Source organism: Vanessa atalanta, chromosome 3 (assembly GCF_905147765.1).
Source record: "Vanessa atalanta chromosome 3, ilVanAtal1.2, whole genome shotgun sequence".
NCBI lineage: Eukaryota > Metazoa > Arthropoda > Insecta > Lepidoptera > Nymphalidae > Vanessa > Vanessa atalanta.
Genome location: NC_061873.1, coordinates 4,317,823 through 4,340,540, shown reverse-complemented (window position 1 = coordinate 4,340,540; position 22,718 = coordinate 4,317,823). Strand labels below are relative to the sequence as shown.

Genomic DNA, 22,718 nt, shown 5'->3' with positions numbered 1-22,718 from the left:
TTTGTGCTACAAATAAATGATCGATTTGTTTTTTATTCTTTAAAATAGGAAGATAAACGGAAGAATGGAAGAATGGTCAATCGGATGGTAGTGACACCAATTATAGACATTGACATTTTAAGAAATATTAACCAATCCCTCATCGTCAATATGCCGTCAATCATAAGAACTAAGATGTCCATTGTCCTGTCTGTTCTGCCTGTATTTATACTGAGTCACTCACTTCGGACCAGTACCTACCTCATACAGAGACCTGGTGGTTGACGGTAGTATATTAAATAAGAAGGTAGTAAAGTAAAGTAAAGATTAAGACGAGTTTCTCTAGTCCCCTGTGAAAATTTCTGCCGAATGCGCGTGAGTCGACGCGAGGAATGGGCCGTTGATGCGTGGGAAGTCTTCGCGCACCGGATTCAATACAGCATACAGGGAGGCATAAAAAATATAGTTAAAAGGTAAGAATATGAAAAGAAGATCGCTGGTTCAAATACCAACTAGTACTATTAGTATATTATTCTATAACAGTGTTTTCCACTAGATTTGATTTAAACCACTTAACCTCAGTAGTAGAAAGTAATGTTTCATCTGCTTACGTAATAACTTGATATTAAATAGTTACACATTTGACATTAAATTTAAGAAATGATAGTTTGTAAATAAAAGATGAATAATATATGATGCTAATTAGTTGTGAACGTATGCGAGAAGGATATTATATTATTTGTAAGACAATATTAACTGCAAGCGTTTCTAAATAGATAGGATTTTTTAATTTGGACTAAAAGATTCTTCAGTATTATAACACGTATGAACTAAAATGAAATCAAATCAGATGAGGGATGTACATATGATATGTATAAATTAAGAAAGATCGAAGTGAATTGATTCATAATAACAAATATATTAGATTTACCGCGAGATATATTTAAATAAAGTTATATTAAAAAATATTATAGTACAATTAAAACACGCCAATGATCGTACATTCTCGGTGCCAAAACCATTAACCCTACGTCTTTTTTAAGCGTGGTTTTAAACATTTTGTACCATTGATCACCGAAATTTGGTACTAATATTTAGTGTTAATTCTTAGTTCTTTATTGTTAGTCTTAAAAATGTATGTGAAACATGTTGTTTACCATTAATAAATACGGCATGAAATAATTAAATCCAGCCTTTACCGTAACTTTTAGTTAATCTTAGTTATCTATAAAGGTTAGTTATAATGTAAGGGATTATAAGAACATTTGTAAGAGATTTCAGAAGTCTGAGGGTGTGATATTCTGATTTGGTGTATTTGGACCTTTTATCTAGTTGCCATAAGCGAAATAAAAAAAAAAATTAATATGTCAGTAACAATCAAGCCGCTGTCAGTTTTAGTAAGAATACTCGAATAAAATTGAACAAAGCGTTTGTATCAGATTTTTTAAACCTTCCGTAATTAAATCGGTCAAGTACTTATACAAAATAAATTATAAGGCAAATAATTGAGGTCGTATAATACATTAGAAGAAGATTTTTCTTAAAAGATATAAAGAATAAATTCGATGATTCTTAAAAATAAAAAAATATAAAAAGAAGTTCATGCTTAATATGCAAAATAACCTTTCGGATATTTAGTTCTTAATGTCGTGTAGTGATTTAATTCTGATGCAACTATAAATTTTTGCTCTGTAAACACTTATTGAACCATAATGGACTTCTGTAGCATGAAACGCCGGGACCTGAGTGATAAATGTAAGTTTATAACCATTAATGTTACAGTTAGCAAACTAGATCCTGGAATCGAATACAATTTATTATATTAAACAATGCGTACCGATAGCAATATGTTAATGCATTGTTGATCTTATACGTGTTTCATACGGGCGTACATACATAATTGTTGATGTAGGTTCTGCATTGTGAACATTTTGTGTTTGTTGCGTATGTCCGGTGGAAATAATATGGGAATGTACGTACGTTTGCGACGCACTGCGCCGGAGTGCTTCGGAGAGTTCAGACGTGAAACGCGATCGACGCTTGTGTTAAATTCGTGAGTAGTTTTTTTTTGTAAATCATTTTTACACTCTGCATTTTTATACTGTGTTCCATTTGTATATATATAATATATATTGTGAGTTTCTTTCGATGTCTTATTTCATAAAATAATTATTTAATTCAATGCGTTAAAGCTCTTGAACTTTGAGAAACAATAAAGTTTTACAATGGGGTAAATGATTTCCCGGAGCTTTACATATTTTATATACCTATAGAAAACATTTATTTCAAAGGATACTTTATATTTATTGACAATATTTTGAGTGATATTCCATTGAATGTCAGAATAAGTTTAAAAGCTTCCTCTTTATTATTCAAAAATCATTGACGCTAGTTGTTAACGAGATCTTTATTTTATATTTTTATAAAGTATATCGGAAAATTAAATACTTTTTCATCGAACTTTGTCAATACATTGTACTAGGTCAGTATTATCTAAGCATTGTCCATTTATTATGCAGAATCGAGTTATTTATTATTGATTATTTGCCATGTGATATATATGAATATGATTAGTGAAATCGTAATATTTTAATTTGATTCATAAGGGAAAATTTAAAGCTAATATTTTTTATGTTATTTAATGTAAAGCGAGTATTTACTAACCAACTGACTGCCATAATTTATATTAATAATAACATAATAATTTTTTTCAAATTTTTTTTTTTTATATTTATAAAAAAAATATTACATGATCAAATCATCATGATAAATCATACACTATTTGAAACGAAATTGAAAGCTGTATGTATCTGGTTAAACTTGAAGTAAATTCTTTTACCGGCCATTAAAAACAAAAGAATGTTTTATGCAGAGTATTGAAGGTAGGCTCAGCTGTTTTATTTTCGCCGACGGCCCTAACGACTATTTGAATAAGGGTTTCCACTTTCAACTGTTGAAAAACAAGACTATAAAACATGCAAAACATATTTCTTAAAAAAAAGACGATACAATGTGTAAGTTGAAGTAATACAATGTTGAACACAGTATTGCGGTTTTGATATAAAACAAAGATACCTCAAATTTTTAACATAATATGACGGGCCGAATTCCAAACTGCCTTTATTTTCAAATTAGGTCCTATACAAACATGACAATTGGTTATCCTAAGTTAAATATAAGTAAAGCCGCGGGCAGCATTTAATATTGTGTTTATTAGTCAACATATACAAACACACATTACCACGTGCAAATGTGTGCGTTCACCGGTCAACTGCGAGCGGCGTGTGACCTTGGCGCCGGTTATGCACGTGCGTATACATTTATACCGCCTCGTGTGGACGCAGACATTCGTCAAGACTCGCCAAGACTCAATACTAAACTTTAAATATTATTTATATTATTCGCATTTGGTTATTTCAATTTGGTATATAAATTGGTGTCAGTTTTGAATGACTTCTTTTTTTTAATGTCTGGGTGACTTCTTTTTTTTTAATTATATACAGCAAAAAATAAAACTAAAATTGAATTTTTGAAGCGGGCGGTGAGTGGTTAGATGATAGGAATAGTAGTTAGTGTTATTGGTATTGTATATATTTAATTTACATTTTTTTTGAATGAATAGTGATTTTTAGGAGTTCTGTTATTTTGTACACATAGTTTTCTCCTACAATACATAAGGTTGTTTGGTTACTAATTTAAGATTTTAGCATGAAATCCACCTATCTGGTTTAAGTTTTGTATCGTGCAACCATTAACTGAATTCATAAAAATGTTCTCAGATATCAGTAGCAATTTTTATAATTATATTAAGGTAATTTTAATTTTAAATATCTCATTTAAACGATAAAATATTATTTTAAATTATTAGCTTTAAACATTTCCTATCATTCTTAGTGCTTATAAAACCAGCGAATTTGACTTTTGACTGCGCTCGTACTTGTTACTTTTATCACGATGACAATTAGGGTTAGATTTATGTAACATCAATAATTTTGGTACACATGAAGAAAATGTGGATGAAGTCAAAAATCTTTGACGATTATAAATCGTTGTAGATTGTTAGCTTTTTTTGTCTTTCCCTTATAATGTGTGGGCGTTGTATAAGGAGACACAATGTCTCTATACCTTGGCAACTCTTTATTGTCACGAGATAATAAGTATTATTTATATGAACTGTTACTGCGCCTAATTTAATTATATTCAAGCATCTATAATAATCTTCTCATATTTATTTTTAACAAACTATATTTTTTCGTTCTAGTTCTATCTAGTAGCGATCAATTATAATTTTTTGCTTATAATTTTTTTTAAGCCGGTACATACTGGACATTGTTTATTATTTAAAAACGCACATATTACCTACATTTATGTAATAATTTATACAAGACAATAAAATGAAATGTTATTAAAAATAATATTTCATTATAATTTAATAAAAACTATCTTGCTGTTATCGAAACCAAATTAACTATGATATGCATATGTATATGAACATCTTCCAATTTTGCTTCTACCATTATTATAATAAAATATATAAAATCATGTAACTAATATTAAAATTTCTTTGCATCGTTTAAATCATGTAAATACAATTATTGTATCATACATAATTTTGCTTCAATGAACCTTCACAACCTTATCTTAATCGGAAGCGTTGATTCTTATATAGGAATGCTGGTAGCTTCATGTTAAAAATAACCTTGTAAATGACGATTCAAATTGTTGAATTTGAACACATGCTTATTGTTGTTGTAGTGCAAGAGCCTACGTGAATAAAGTATATTTTGAAATGGGTAGATACCACCCACTCTTAAAATTGTTTCTTATTGTGAAGGTTAATTAAAGCAAAATTATATATTATACAAAAAATATTTTTACACGATTTAAACGGCGCAAAGAAATATTAATATGAATTACATGATTTTGTTTATTTTATACTAACGATATGTAGAAGCAAAATATATACCATAGTTGCATTGGTTTCGATCACAGCAAGATCATTTTTATGAAATTAAATTCAAATATTAGATACTTTTTATTATCATTTTAATTTAAGAAAATAAAACATAAGTAAGTCTTGTTCCGGTTTGAAGGGTGAGTAAGCTAGTGTAACTACACGCACGAGGGACATAACATCTCAGTTCCCAAGATAAGTGGCGCATTGGTTATCTAAAAATATTACAAATTTCATGCGGTGCCAATGTCCGATGCTGTGGTGACTGGCAGGATGGTAGCATTTGCCCGTCCATCTAAACAAAAAATTAAAAAGACTTAGTTCTACTTAATCATTTATATTGAAAGTAAAAGTAAATAGCAGGTCAATATTACTTTGATAACTCCATTTACAATTTTAATTATTGTAAATTCCTGGAGAAGGTTCCTGTTGTCGCTGTATGGTTTGTGATTTATAAACATGACCTTTGAAAGTGTTAAACGAAGACCTATTATCGCTACGCAAACATTGAACAATAACGATTTGTGTAAAATGTTTATCATTCATGGGTATGAATGATAAACATCATAAATAGGGTTATTTACCCATCGTACAAAAGTTTATTTTGATGCATTTTTGTCATCATAATTCTCGGTATTCAGTATTTTTTTTTTTTTTTTAATTGGCCAAGGTTCATTAAATTTTGGGTACTTTTATAACCTTTTAAAAGATTTTTATTTATTTTGTTTTTTATCGCATCAATAACACATGCCATTTAATATAGCAGTGTTATTTTTTAAACAAAGCGAGGAAACGATAAATAAATGCTGTGTGTGTATTTACTGCTTGCAAAGTATTACGAAGCGAAACGTTTTCTTGTCAGGAATATTCTATTTTATTAAAATAAAATATTTTATTTTATTTTCTAGTTGGCAATACATTTTCTTCTCTCACACACAAATGCTGCATGCATTTACTCAACATAATTAGAAACAAATATAAATCTTCATACCTTATTATTGGCTTTTAATAGCTTAAAAATCATTTAAAAGGTATTTTCACTATAAATTATAAATAAAGTAAGGTTGTTTATAATATATAAGAAAAGCTAGACGCACTTTTAGTTTCCCGAATTTTGAGATTCAAGAAGGGATAATTTTTCTTAGACTATAGGAACCGATTTAACATGTGCGCGGTCGTATCACCGAGCAGTTTTTATCACAACAAGGACCTCTTTTAATTACCTTTTAAAGGATAATTAAATAGAAAATGATGCGTTTTACAACGCATAATTTACTATTATTTTCAAACGATTTTTTTTTTTAATTTTTCTTGTTTTTTAATGTAATTTATATTCATAAAATGCAAACCCTAATTTTTGGTCAGCATTACTGTTCGAGCCCTTCAATATTAAGGTTAAAATAACTAGCGCTAATTAAATAAATACATATTAATCATTAAATAAATTGTTGATTTTTTATCGTTTTAATTTTTTAATATTTGGTATATATTTATTATATACTATTGAATATTACTGTTTATCTTATTTTTTAATGAATTTATGCATAAAGTACACTAGTATATCCTCAATAGTATGTTGTAGTTTTTTCAATTATTTAATGAATTCGTAAAGACATTTTTAGACTAGAAGTGTGTCTTTTTTTCGGAATTAAAAAGGTCGTGTGAAATAACAGTTTCACTTAAAACAATAGGTATATTTTTTTTACTTACGATTTTATTGTGTAATGTTATTGTAATTTTTAAAGCGTATTCAATTTAACCTCAAAACAAAAAATATATACTGTCCTAATTTTAGGTGTATAACTATACCGGATGAGATTTCTTAACTTTTTTTCTTTAATATGAAAAAGTTCTTTGTGTCACCATTCCCACGATTTATTTGAAATATGTTTATGAGTTTCAGTTTTTGCTATAAATATATAACTTGGTGTTTAATGATGAGATAAAAGTAAAAGTATTGACTTAAGACATAATTAATAAGAATTTATTAAGACACGCTTTGACGTAAAAGTTACTCGACCCTGGGCATTCACGTTAAATAGGAAAAGTAATTGAATATTATTCAGATGATTAAGATATTGTGGAAAATTACTGATACTAAAGTTATGCCTTCCGCCATTTCGTTACACGTATATTCAGGTTATTGTAATGCATTCTATATTTAATAAAGGAATATAAATATCATTGAAGCTATTCCAAATATAAAACAAATGTGAAATTGTAGGATATATACCTTAACTACCTACCATTCCCAGCTATATAATTATATCATATTCAACTTTTAGATTTAAGAACAAACATAAAAAGAAAAATTATTGTGTTCCGCCTAGGAAAGTTGAAATTTTCGGCTTTTCTCTGCTATACATATGCATTTATTGTACATTCTTAGAAGTACCTTCCTCTTCAAGCACTCTGTTTATTGATGAAATGGCATTAAAATCCGTTGCATAGTTTAAAAGATCTAAGCCTAAGCGACTTTTGATTCGACTTTGTTTTATAAGATATAGAGTTATCACGGTGGAAATAGCCGTGTTCTTTTAACTTTATAAAGCTCCATTTAATGAAAACAAACGCGTTTTTTTTAATGCGAGCTTAATTACACTTAAGTCAATTTCTTGAAATCCGAAAATATTAATTTAACATTTCAGAAATTATTATATAAAGCGAGTATCAATTTTTTTAGGCTTCCATCAAAACAAATAGTTAAAAAATTTAGTGAACTTATGTCAGATGGCCTTGTCGTGAGCAAACAATTGTTTTTGTTATGCGTCTCTTCCATATTTGTACAAAGAACATGCTAGATGACAAGTGGCCACGTAAATCAATACTTCGGTCAATAAAACCTTGATCGATCAATGTGACGTTTTTGATAATTGTCAACAAAGTCCTATAAATGGACCAGGAACCCTGACTTATTGTAAGAATGGTATAATTAAACAAAAATGAAGGAGATGACATAAGCTATTAATTAATAGAATCGAACCACATTATATCTTGTCACATGTATTAAATTTAGAATAGCATAATTATTTTTTTAAACTAAGACATAACAATCATTGAGATTTTATTAAAATCTAGCTGTATACTACAAAAAAATTACATATTATAATCAAATCTTTTAAATTAATTTTTTTTTTTCTTTTTCTAATATTCTTTATCTTATTTAAAGTAACAAATCGGATTTATATTATTGTAAGCCCTTTAAATATATCTATAGCCTATTTGTATAGTATATTTGTGACGCTGCCGAAATTACTATTCCAATGGAAGTAGGAGAAAAGATAAACAAACCTTAGATTTACATATTTCATGCGATTTGCTAATAACTCAGTATATTGTGCACTACTAAAAGTTTATGATTAATATATTTTGATTTATAGCACAACACTATTACACCTAACTACATATTTTGACTTTAATTTTATTTCCAAAATTCCGATTTATTTTATTTTCGTCGATGTTCAAAACGCTGTTTTTCACAAATCCATAGTGAATATCATAGATTAATAAAGCCCTCGACCAATGATATCGCGGTAATTTGCTGTCAAATGTTTTTTATTGGGCTTTTTTCTCTTATGATTGGAATACAGTATGAATACATACTTGGAGTATACAAAGACGGAGGTTGCGTCATTTTGTTTATGTAGTACGATCAACCAACTTTGGTCATTCTCAAGGTGAAATACAAACGAATACACATTAATAGAGTTCACGTTCGGACACTTATGATCGTGACTACTTTTACTCCTAGACGAGTTTATATTCGCACTAAAATACCTTCAACTAACATCTTTGACTATACTCGTAAGACCTTCTAGGTTTATACGAATTGTTGACTATTTATAACTAATTTTGTATCATTTTAATCCAGATCTCAAAACATTCTAGTTCAACAAAATCACTATACTAATATCACAATAATCAACGAAAACTTTTTTCCTATTAAGTAAGTTTATAAGAATAAAATGATAAAATTAATTTAATTGTCCTAGTTTCTCCTTAGAAATTCCTTGAAAATATAATATTAATTTTATAAATATAAAAATAAAAAATCAAACTCTACTTAGAATCTTTTACAAGCACTTTTGACTCGTCATTTTAAAGGGTTAATTTTAATTTTAAGTTACCACAGGTTCGTAGCCCTCCATGAACCGGCAATATATCCAGTAATTTGTGACGCTACCGTAAGTATTTCTATTTTCCCATTTCATAAAGAAAATGTACCAAACGACCAGTATCTGATATACGTTTAATTTATTAATAAGAAAGACAAGTATCCTGCATTGGAATATGTAATAACAAAACAGAAAAATATAACACTTAATGAAATTCTCATACTTGTAAAACTAAAGCCATTTAGCACAGAAAAACATAATATAAAAAGGGATAACATGTTCGTCTTTGCTCCAATGGGACTAAATAAATAGACGTTCGTATTTCTTTCAAAATTAGGTAGTTGCGTTTGATCCTTGTGGCCTCGACAGCGACATCAGGCGGGAGTGCTATTACTGAGACTTAAGAAAGATCTCGGGGTCTCAGAATACGAACGTCCTAACGGTTCTTAGTGAGAGGTTGCTTAGGACGTTATAACCTTTATGGTTTGCCGCAGTCGGAGTATCTTTCTCGATGATGTTGCCTTATAGACCTATTGGATTATAAAATAGAGCCTGTGCTTGTTTTAACGCAAATATAGAAAAACAATAAATATAACGTATACCAATATACATATGGAATCTATACTCAAATCAAATCAAATTCCTTTATACAATAAAGAAGCATTACACTTACTTCTTGATTGTCAACCTATACAGATATACTATAAACTGTGCTACGTTATATCTACTTTACCCAAAATTACATTAATAATCCAATAATAATTAAATCTGTTCTGAAATCTTTTCATTGATTAAATCTATATCTTGTATAATATGTACAATACGCAATGTGGGAAATCGTTTGTGGCCCCATTTTCTGGTTTCGTTTGTACCTTTATTACAGACGTTGAACAAAGGCTTCTTTTTCATCCCCGCACATTGTTCAAACGCGAAAAATGAACGCGCTCTATTCCCGGAACGTACTGTATGTATCTATATAATGTATGCCACTAGATTGTAGGAGGAACAAAATGGTGACACTATAAAGGATGTTAATAGAAAATAGATAATGGAGCAAGCCGTTCCATTTTCTATTAAATAACTTTTAAAAGCTTTATCAAAAGGAACTAGAATTTTTACAATATCGTAAATGAATACGTTATTTTTTATATATATATATCTGAATATGCTGATATAGTTCTTCATCTTCACTAAAATTATCACCTAATTTACTTGATCTCCTTTATTAGAGCATTTTTGAATCGTCATTTCGTATCCAAACGTATCTTTTAAGGCAGGATGCTTTTACGCCGAACGTTCGAAATTATTTAAAAAGTTTCTCACGTCTCTCTTATTTAATATGTTTACAAAAAGTCAAGCAGATTTCAAATACAGGGTTTTTGGTAGATAGAAAACAAGAGAACGATTACGCTTAATTAAATGGGAAGTATGTTGGTTAAAAAGGAACATTAAAAAGATTATAATATTTTAAAATCGGTCAAAGTTCAACTTGTAATAAAAACTACCAGGTCATAACAAATGTCAATGAAAAAAAAAAGGTTAATTTTAATTGTAACGAAGCTTATACGTGTAGGTAATGTTACACAAAAATCATTCTTTTCCATTTACTGGTGGTAATTTTTTAAATAAATTTAGTCTCATATAAATGAGGTCCAAAGGTTCAAGGTTTGTGGAAGTTTCCGTTTTGCATCGAGTGCAATAATAAGAGTATGCTTAATTGAAAGTGAATGAAACACTTGTCCTGTACAAATTACAGAGGTTAAAAGAATACATGTCCAAAATAATTAAGTTTTTAATATTTGTTGCTCATTTTTTTATATGTTTCAAGATATTATAAATACGTAAAGTAAATTGTAGTTATAATAAACATTATTATCTCTCTTAGAGCGCGTATAAGAATCACTACAATCCTTAACTAATCTAAATTGGACTAGAATTGGACACTATACTCCAAAATAATAGATTAGTAATTAACTTAATGATTATTATTGTTTTTCATTTCTTTCATCTCTGTCTTCTTATAGATCTTTCCAGAATGAATCTAAGGTTTAATAAGAAAGCTGGGGTCGTCTAATACACAACGTGACTGGTCCACGCTATCGACTTGTTCCCACAAACCGGTGGTGACTGCTTTATTAACTCTCAGCACTTTCTCTGTATTATACCCTACCGCATCCGCCCTATCGATTAATAGTATCGATTATACCTACCCAACTAAACGTGCAACAGCAATATTTTGTAGTATGAAGGAAAGTTGTCTGTATCTAATTTTTATAAATTTTATCATAGTTGTCTATATCAATATATCGATAGACATGAAAATTATTCACTATAATGCCTTAATTATAAACATATAAAATTTGCTACTCGACAAAACTTGACCTCGTGGAATGGTGGCAAGAATGTATCATTTCCTCGTTGAATCGCAATTCTGATCCTCTGGGCGTAAAATGAACTAGCCACTGTTACCAGTGGAGGCAATAAGATGAGGTGTCGTACTTTAAAAACAGGTCTTTACACTATTACTCCAAGGTCAAAGTGTTTCAATTGTATTTACATATTTTATATATTTATCAGTTTTTCAATCACGCCTAAAAAATAATTTAAAACATTCGGATGCAATATTTTTTACAAAATTTTTAATTGAACAATTTCATAATTTTATTATTTTTTAATTTTAATTTATTCATTTTAAAATATAATTTCATTTTAATATTTTAATAAGATAAGGTAAAACTACTTTTAATTAAAAAAAAAAATTATGCTGTTTTTTATAATGATAATAAAGTTACTGAGAATAAAGAATAAAGTTACTATAATCGGCCAAATAATTCTCACGGTGACGTTATTTTTTTATTACATCATATTTTGTAATATTTGTCTATATTAAAGTTTAACTATACGAAGTCGAGTCGTGTAGCTAGTTAATAGAATATATAAGAATTTTCCAACGCGATAAACATCAAATAAGATGCGGTAAATCAACTGTTGGTTTCTAAACTCACTGTTAAAATAATTCAGGCTTATCTTAAATGGCTTGAACACACTGTTCTTAGGTAATAGGAAGTCACTATGCATTATACAAGTATTTTGCTTCTTCATTTACATTACACTTTTGTCATTTCCCCTTTAGGTTTTAGTCAACAGTAATGGAAACCGTTAAACAAATTATGCAAGAACATTGACTTCGCAGAAACAATATTTTTTAGTATCTAATACCTAAAATATAAGTTGGTTAATTAAAAATACATACTGTTATATATAATTTAGTGCCATACTATTTTCGTCACGGTAGCATGCGAAAACGATTCCGTGACGCCCGCCGAAGAAGAGAAGAGGGTGACGCTGGTTTTTCAGTGGTTATTCTGGAGTACTAGGTCGTACTAAGCGTCTTGGGTCTCATATATATGTATAAGTATAGTTCATGAGAGAAAAAGCGTAAGGCGTCTTTCCAGCGAGCAGAAAAATGTGCCATACCATCTTATGTATACGATCGCCGAGCAAAAATATCATTATACCCTCTAAAGTTTTGTTCTGTAACATTGATGGTAAAATAAAGGCGCAGTATAACTAATTGAGGGCATCTTTATTGTGCTAATTATAAACATAACCAAAAATCACATGTAATCAAATACATTTCATAAGACAATCTTACCACCATTTAGATATAATATTTTCAACAGCCTTTGACTTCTGATCCATACTTCTGACATATATTTTTTAAAGGTTTAAATAGTTTTATAACAAATTTACATAGCGGTTCAGTGACTACTTATTTAAACGACTCAAATGATTTAATTAGCATCTCGCCACTACTTTGCGTGGGTACAATTGGTTTGATTTGATCATTCAAGCGGCGTTTACATACTGTTAAACTATAACTCAGCGATTTTACATAAATATTTTATCTATCCTCGAAAAATATTATCAATAGATTATGCGCACAACTGTTTGTATTTCCATGAAATACTTTTCTATATAACGGGGACGCGGTAAGATTTTTTGGTTCGGGGTCACCATCTTCGTCATTCATATTCACGAAATAATACAACGAATCGATAGCTGGATGATCGTATATTGTTTTTTTACACTATTTCATAGGTCGCGACACCATCCGTCATATCCTTCTTGATAGCTAACATTCCTTGTTTTTTTTAACATGACAAACAGCGGTTGACCTCGAACTATCCAGAACCAAATTTTAAAACGATGTGATTTACAATTAATCGAATTTAATTATCTGACGCTGCGATATACATATTTATAGTTGACCAAAAATAACGTAACTTACCTATATCCATGATTTTTTAAACTATAACTTTAAAATAATTAAATATGATAACTGCTTCAAAAAACGATATATTATGATATGCAATCGAATAAAAAAAATATAATACCTTATCAAGGTTTCGATTATTATTAAAATGATAATACGATTGTTTTTGCTTAGTGTAAATTAGACATGAATAAGTAAGACATGGGTTTCGAGTATATGTTGTATCATTTAAACGAATATGAAAAAGATTGATATGGCAGAAAATAAAGAGGTACGTAAACAGATAGTTTGTAGGTAAAGGTAACATTGGATCGATTATTTAGGACGGTAGCAGTTTTCCATAGCTGGAAGTTTAATGTTACTAATGAGGTACGTTACAGACCAGTTCATAGCACATTCATGCACAGTGACATTGAAATATTATACGTTAAAATTTCATATACTATTTATTGAATTTAAATGTTTAGTTCAATTTTTATTTTATTGATTGAATAAAATAAGAATTGATTTGACCTCTCGTGACCTTTAACATGAACCTGAGTTAACGATCCATAATATTAGTTAGCCTTGTGGGTTGCAACAACAATATAACCTTATAGCTTTAAACAGATAATGTGGTAATTATTATACCTACATAGTTATAAAATTTTTACTACTGAATGTTGTAACATTATTTGGTTCGTTTAACCATCCTATGTATTTAGTACTGGCAAATATTCTGTAAAAAAAAGTAATCTGTTTTTTAGTAAAAAAAGATTTGCATTTAAGAAAAATAATAAAATTATATGATAACATTTTTTATCATTACTGTCTACATATGTACGTCAGTGTTCAAGGAAACAGGTGTATACCAATATTAGAAAAACATTCATAAATAACGTATTTTATTTTCCAGAGCACAATGCCATCTCCAGACTACAATGTGGATTTGGACCTCGGGGAGCCCCCACCGGAATTGCAGGAGTACGCTCGTCTACAGTGTGGCGAAGACCCTAACTCGCGACTACAAAACATTTACGAACTTAGAGAAATGATATATGGTTAGTATTATATAAGTTTGCAAGAATTCATGTATTATTTTTAAAACTCAATTTAATTTATTACTGGAATATATTGTGTCCAGAAATAAATGTTAAAATAACATAACAGCGAGATTTGTCTCACATAATATATTAGTTTGGGATTAAAATACATTTTTTATTTAACAAGAAGAGACTGGTATTTTTATATTCTTCTAGCTCGTAATGTTTTTAAAAATCATAATAATATTGTGTTGATAGATTCAGTAATTACTTTTTACACTAACACTAACGCCAATGTTTTCGACTCCGCAAAGTCAATAAATCCTTCCTGGAGCAAAGTATTCGTTTCAATAACGAAATTGCGCAGATATATTTTTGTCGTACAATTTGACGTCATCATATCAGATTCACATAAGTGTTCATCGATATCATTTAATAACAAATATTTAACATTTAAACAAACAATATACTTCAAATCTTTTCCGTAATAAGACTCATTAAATACAAATATTTGTAGCCAATACGCAATTATTTAACATTTGAGTATTTAAGTTAACATATAAATGGGTTGGAAGACTATATTCATCATCTTCTAAATATTCACATTAACCTTATAATTCAAAGGTAAAGCGTTCCATTTATTGAAGGCAAAATCTTGATATTTGTCTGTTGGGAGACTAGTTCGATTATGTATTTTATGTGAAAGATAAAATCGTTGATAAAATCTGTGTACATATTCACCAACCCAATCTGTCTCCTCAAAAAAAGGATAGGAGGCCTTAATGTAGAAGTGGGAAATTTATAACCTTTTCATTTTTGTTTAATGTTTTCTAAAAAGGTCTAGTGAGTAAGTGTAAACTATGACATCTACTTAAACTGGTTAGGACAATATTAATTGTATAATTAAAAATCTAATAAAAAAACTTGATTAGGAATTTATAATAAGTGATTTCTATAGTATTTGAATATTTTCAATTCTATAGTCTCCGATAGTCTCCGAATATGACACGGAACTATTTTTGTTCCGTAAAAAAGGAAGACTTATAGAAGATAATTTAAAGTTAAGTAAACTTTAAAATGACTACATTACAACGTCGTAGGAAACCTCAATTGCTACAATCAAATTAAAAGTCCTATGGTTTCGCTCTGAATCTAGATATTTTAATGCAAATTAATATGTAAATTATACATCAAAATTCCAAGAACAATATTATCTTGGCATTATAAACGTATATAGTTCGTTATTACTAGAAAATGACTATTTATTATTACGGCAAAATGTCATCAGAACATAAAATAAAATAGTATAGTATATAAAGTATCATTTAGATAATTCTTTGGATATACAAAAATATTACAAGTTGTACTATAAATACATGGGTTCCAAATTTTTTATAGGAACTATTGCATGTTTTGATTCAACTTATAGGATTCTTCCAGAGACGAAAAGTGTAATTAGAATTCGAAAATATGGGCAAAGTCGCGTACAGTTTATACGTAAATCTATGTTAATATTAATATGTGTAAAATATCAACGTCAGCTTTTTGTTAAGGATACTTGACCAATAAAATAACATTCTTATGACGCAAATATGTGGTTGGTTTTTTCAATGCCATAACAATGTTTAAAATGACATTCACATATAAAAAACGCCTATAAAACTTGGCAAAAATATTGAAATAAATGTTAATTACAATATAGTGCTCGGTACAATGACCACCGAATACTTAACTCGGCAATTGGTACCACACGCGGTACGCGTTAATAGGCGGACGGACGATTCACAAGATACAGATAAATCACGACTTGAAATATTACAAACAAACGTTAAAATGAACGAACTCTCTCATTAATATTTATTTATTGTTTTAAAATAATATAACACATACATTTATTTTGAGACTTAGTTTCGTCATTAAAATCATTATAATAATTAAACGAGTCTTCACCACAACTCTTACAGTAGTAACTATTTTCCTGCAGATAGGATTCCTCAAAACAAATATGCTCAAAATTAGAGGTTTAATAGTAGCCATGGAAGTATACGCTATTCCATCTTCCAGCTCCATCAAGAGATCGCTTTTCAGTACCGAAAAATTATTCTGCAAAAACTCATGTTTTTGTTTTTATATTGCTAGGGCTATATTTATTTATGGTTAAATTATATGATTTATTATCGTTTATATGACATTAATAAAATGTAAAGTTCATTCATCATATTAATATTGTCCACATTTTATTTAAATATTAAATAAATATGTTTGACTTTGATTATTGCCTAATATAGAGTAATTTATTTGTTATTTTTAATTTATAGATAGCCTAGAAATATTGAATTTATTAAAAATAAACTTTCTTTTGAATTTGATCTGATCAGAATCTATAGAACAGTTTTGTGTATTAATATAACTCAGTAGAATATATTTACGTTATATTTCACCACCACCATACGTAAAGATACATTTACGATAACGATAAAGCAATTTTTATGTAGTTGGAAACATTGTAATGGCCCATTGTGAATCAGGTGCTTTATTAGGCAACTCAAAGAATATGCATGTAGTTCTTTTTAATAGAAAATGTTTGATCATAATTGATACGTATTTCTTATCTTCGCACACGAGGTATTGTTTTGCTTTTGATACGAGTCGCATATAATTGTTTCACCATATTTTATCAAAGTTGATAAAACAGTTTCAAAAGAGAATAAGTTGATTTTACGTATGGTGTCATTTACAGATATACTATATATTCATAAATTCGTGTCAACTTCATTCATGGCCATCTAGAAACGAATGCTGTGTACCGGTCAAACGAATAAGGCTAAGTTTTATACTTGTTCTATTCGAGACATTCGGAATGCATTAGAGATACAAATTACAAACGACTCAGCAGAAGATATATTGGCGCCATTCAATCGCCATACCAATCTCAGTATCGGTGTCAAGGGAAACAATTCGGCAACAAGTTGTAAGACAATGGTGAGGATATTGTTCTAAGTAATAATTAGTAAATACATGGATTAGAGCATTGCGGGTTAGAAAAGTTCAAAACCACAACTGAGTAAAGGCAAGTAAGTTAGGTCAAAATAAACTTATCTATAAATATATAATTATATAAAATATATAGGTCAAAATAAACTTATCTATAAATATATATTATCTATAAATAAATAATGATGTATCTATTCTGGAATCTCTTGATTTAAAAACAATTGATATTACTATATTTTTCAACGATTTATCTTAGGATGTCGAATGTAGCTATGAAATCTGTATTTGCTTTGTTTCATTTCAAATTCACTTTATGTGTGTCAATTACGTGTCGATTTTGATATTTTATCACACCAAATTGTAATCATAGAAATTTAAATACAATTGACGTTGCTTCATTGTGGATAGTCAACCCAACCCGGGTTTGAAATGAAAACGTTCTAATTCTAAGGTGGCGTCGATTGTGCCAGACTTAATTTATTCTATATTTGATCAGATTTTTTTTTAAGAAAACTGTTATAAGACCCTCGCAGTATTTTAAGATATATTGAAATGTTTTGATACGCTGTAAAACAAAAACACGCGTTTATAACAAAATTCTGACAGCACTATTTTTTATATCGTTAATTTCGTAATAAAAATATCTATACTAGGAATGCATTTCAACAGGAAATATTATATACTCTTCAAGCTTTTATAGAAAGAAAAAGTTATTGGTTGGATTTAATACTAAAATTTTCGTTGAGCCTTTAATGTGACGGATTTCTTCCTGTTACTTGTTTAACAACGGATATTGTCAGAAGACAAATAGAAATTTGTATATTATGCTTAGAAAATAAACGTCACTTTTGTATCTTACAAAGCATGGAGTAAATGAAAAACATTGTTTATTTTAAAAAAAAACTTGAGGACATTAAAACAATTTAATTAATATTCTTCGGTGATCTAATATCACTCATAGCTATCTAATGATTTATGCAAACTTACATTTTGATTTTAATACATATTAGATTATTTTGTTAAGAACTACACCAGTATATTGCTTTTTTCAATGAATGTATTTTTTAATTTTATTTACGTACAATTTAATTTAACATTGTGCTCATAAAACTACATGTTTTATGAACGATAAGAATACCAACTAATGTATATTAAATACAGTTCTATTATTAAAATGCATGGTATTTGTTCATTATCTCTGCTCAGTTATAAGCATTTATACAATTTCAGAGCGAGGCGAATGCACTCCGCATCGTATGGACGATGAATTCTTGTTAAGATTTCTACGAGCTCGCAACTTTATCCCACAAAGAGCGCATCGACTGGTAAGATATATTTAAAGTAATAAAAAAGATATAGACCAAAACAGACACTTTTTGATCGATATATATATTTTTCTAAACCAGTATTCTGGTACACAAGGAGCTTTGAGTAAATACTTCTAGATTGTGATGATAGAATGTAATGAAACGCAGAAAAAAAACTGCAAACATTCACTGATATCTTTAATTTTATACAGTAATTGTTTATATGTATAAGATTTTAACATCCGTGATTTTTGTGTTTTATTTTCGTTGTTAATTAACTCAATTACTTACCAATTTAAAAGTTACATTCATCACCTTGAAATTAAAATGTATTGTTAACAAAACTTAAATTAAAATAATAAATAAATAATGAATGAATTCATTATTAATATAAATAAAACAATTAAGATAAAAACGTAAGTCGAAAATCTGGCCATGCATGCACAAGCTATCGTGTTCCTTATGTTACAATTTAAAACACATTTAATTAGTAATATACATGGCAGAATTTCATTTCACCCGCGTTAGCTTTTGTTTTTGTAATATATTTATTAGTAAAGATTTATTTTCAATAAATATGTGTTTATTAGTAGCATACATATAAAAACTTAACATTTGAAGAGAACAGCATATTTTTTACCATTTCAGTTATAGAATACGCACGTTACTTACTTTCATTGAGATATAACTTTAACATTAATGTATCAATAAAACATTATTTATAAAGCATTAGCAGCCTGTAAATTTTATTATATTATTTAGCCTGTGTATTTTATGTAAATTTTCCCACTGCTGGGCTAAAGGCCTCCTCTCCCTTTGAGGAGAAGGTTTGGAGCATATTCCACCACGCTGCTCCAATGCGGGTTGGCGGAATACACATGTGGCTGAATTTCGTTGAAATTAGACACATGCAGGTTTCCTCACGATGTTTTCCTTCACCGCCGAGCACGAGATGAATTATAAACACAAAATAAGCACATGAAAATTCAGTGGTGCCTGCCTGGGTTTGAACCCGAAATCATCGGTTAAGATGCACGCGTTCTAACCACTGGGCCATCTCGGCTCATAATTTATAAACCAGAGTTGTTATTAATGACAATTTATAAAAAAAAAATTACCTTACGAATTGGTTTTAAGCAAAGCTATGTATATAAGAATAAAACTTAGATTATTTATGTATTCTAGATAGAATGTCGCATTACAAAAATACTACAACAAACGGGTTAGCTTTATTATCTTGGCGTGTGTGACAGATATGTCTGACATTCTGCAAACATCACTCTCTTGACGCGTATCATAATATACTTTGACTGTCTATATAGACAAATAAGTAATCAAAGGAATAAAACTTCATCAAATCATTCATGAACGAAATTTATACAACAAATTTCCTTACTGAATATAGTAATTATTATAATATCATATCCTTTTTTTAGATGGTGAATTATTACCAGTTTAAAGAGGACAATCCGGAGTTATTTGAAAATGTTTACCCCTTAGATCTTAGAAGGATAGGAGATGCAAATGTCATAGCTGTGCCTCCCTATCGTGACCAAACAGGACGAAGGTTACTTCTCTATAGAATTGGTAATTATAACGATGTACATAATTCGCTTACACCAGCTAGTAGAACTAAGAGAACGAAACCATTTTTATTTATTTATGGCATTTAGCTCGAATGATGAATATGCAACATTGGGATACATGCGGACTGTAAGGGGTAAACATCGCTCATATAAATCGGTACTGTAAAATTATAAGGTATTCGTTCCACCGTCAATGGACCAAGACAATAGGATTAATACTGACGGTCATATTTTTTGTAATTACACTAGCTCATGGCTGACTCATATTTAGATGGTCAAGTATACTTTTTATACCTACGATATACTCGTATATATTTTTTATAAAATGTTGACTTCCAATAAAAACACATTTTGTTTGAACAATATTAAGTGATTGATGTTATGTTAAGATGTTCTTCTCTGACAAAATATTATGTAAAAGAATCTGTATAATTCTCATAATTTGTGATGTACCACAAGAATATATTTATAAGCCCCTGAATTTAATAACTACTGGTACAAAGTACCATGAAACTGAAAATAATATTGTCACGTTTGTTTGTTAAAAGTTCATTTTATTTCTTAAGGTTGTTGGGATCCTAAAACGGTTGCAGTTGACGATATTTTTAAAGCCACAATATTTGCGCTTGAACTTGGAATGCTAGAGCAACGCACTCAGATACTGGGAGGGGTGGCGTTGTTCGACTTGGAGGATTTGAGCACACAACATGCCTGGCAAATCACTCCTACAGTAGCGAGTAAAATCGTCAAACTTCTAGTGGTATGTTATACTATTTTACTTTTCTTTTTTTTTTAATACATTCTTGATATACGATACGAAACAAGAGCATATCATGATAAATTCTAAAGTGGTTTTTAATTTGCATGTAAGTAACGCAGGTTTCAAGTACAATTCACATGGAATATAACAGAATTTCTAACATTAAAATTGTTTGCGTGGGCGCTAGACATGTACATATGGATATGGTCAACGTACGCAAATTCGTTCGTCTTACAATTGGAGGACGTCAGCCTTTCCTTTGTAGCGGAGATTTTTCTACAATACAATAAAGCGCAAAAGCCTCACCTTAAACAATCATGATTAGGGCTTCGTCCTTTGTTTCCCCGTACATTATTTTTTACATTTCTATGTCTTCGCCAAAATGTTTATTTGATTTTATTTTTCAGTCAAGCTTTCCTGCAACGACTCACGCCATACATGTGATCAACCACTCGTGGATATTCGACACGATGTACAATATATTCAAGCCGCTGTTAACATCCGAGATGCGTTCCAGGATCTATTTCCACGGTTATGACGTCACATCTCTTCATAAACATATTCTTCCTAATTACTTACCAGAAAGATATGGAGGCATCTGGCCCGATTACCCGTACACGATTTGGCTTGAATCGTTAAAGAAAAATTATGATGTCGCTAAAGAAGTTTTAGCGTGTGGATATAAGTTTCGGGAGGAAGAAATTTGTCCCGAAGTAGTAAGACGGCTCAAACAGGAAGGCATAAAGTTATCTTAAATGTGGGACAAATTACGTGACTGCCATCATTTTACGCAGTTTCGCTCCAATGTAAAAAATATATAATAATAAAATTATTTTTATGTTAAGTCTGAATTAGGCGACCTGTTTTGGCTTTGTTATTTAAATAAGAATTATAAGGTATTATTATTTTAACTTTTACTCTTTAAAATATTGTTTTTGTTCTTATTTTATTGCTTAGGGACTTTTTTAAATTCATTCTATTGATATTAACGAAGACGCCAATTTCAAAAGTCAATCAATAAGTACCGAATAATTTACCGTTGTATGACTTCACCAATAAATTCACTTCATTCAGTAAATCGATTACGACTGATGTTTAGTCCTAATCGATTTATTGAATTTATAAAATAAGAAACAAATTAAAGTGTAGTCCTTAGATAATATAAATATTTTATTATAAATTAATTTCCATTTTGTAAGATTATAATATTTTAAGATTCGTCAAAAACCTGTGATACATTGTATGCATCGTTGGGATCAGCTTGCATTTTAAGTTAACAAGTAAATGAAAAACAAAACTAATGTTTATCCATATGACTCATCGTCCTTTATATTGATCACAATCTAAGCTTGTCCTTGTGTATGCAGTCATTTGTTTATAATTTAGATTAATTTGTAAGCAATAGTTACAAATTAAGAGATAAGATTAATCTGAAAACGCATTATTATTGTAACAACTCTACTCGATAATAAAAACTTAAGTAATTAATTTATGGTTATCTATTTATTTATTTTACCTTTAGTACAAAATAAAATGTAATTCCAAATGTTTGGCTGACTATAAGAAATGAGTTATACGATGGTACTTTTAAGTTGCCGCAAAATCCTTTCTAAGTGCGATATTACAAATATAATATTACCTATAAATATCAATATATTTTTATGTGTATTGTCAATCAGTCAGAACTCAGTGGCACACGGGAGTGTGTGTTCTCATTGAGACAGA

General features: G+C 29.4%; 1 protein-coding gene across 2 annotated transcripts; it reads left to right on the top strand.

The window, feature by feature from the left end:
* The first annotated feature begins 1,715 nt into the window (after window positions 1-1,715).
* Window positions 1,716-22,481, top strand: LOC125077312 (alpha-tocopherol transfer protein-like). Of its 2 annotated transcripts, none has more exons than XM_047689223.1 (6): window positions 1,716-1,734; window positions 14,220-14,364; window positions 18,571-18,665; window positions 20,084-20,234; window positions 20,800-20,993; window positions 21,401-22,481. In XM_047689223.1, the coding sequence occupies exons 2-6, from the start codon at window positions 14,226-14,228 to the stop codon at window positions 21,746-21,748; spliced, it is 927 nt and encodes a 308-aa protein (XP_047545179.1). In that variant the 5' UTR covers window positions 1,716-1,734; window positions 14,220-14,225; the 3' UTR covers window positions 21,749-22,481. The 2 variants fall into 2 exon arrangements, with proteins under 2 accessions (XP_047545179.1, XP_047545178.1); XM_047689222.1 differs by lacking the exon at window positions 1,716-1,734 and adding an exon at window positions 1,875-2,032.
* The last annotated feature ends 237 nt before the right edge of the window (window positions 22,482-22,718 follow it).

Bases quoted from the DNA above. Each gene is read 5' to 3' on its own strand.
- LOC125077312 (XM_047689223.1), top strand. From the start codon at position 14,226: ATGCCATCTCCAGACTACAATGTGGATTTGGACCTCGGGGAGCCCCCA. The intron at 20,235-20,799 runs GTAATTATAACG...TTATTTCTTAAG, and splicing joins GTTACTTCTCTATAGAATTG to GTTGTTGGGATCCTAAAACG. The intron at 20,994-21,400 runs GTATGTTATACT...TTTATTTTTCAG, and splicing joins AAATCGTCAAACTTCTAGTG to TCAAGCTTTCCTGCAACGAC.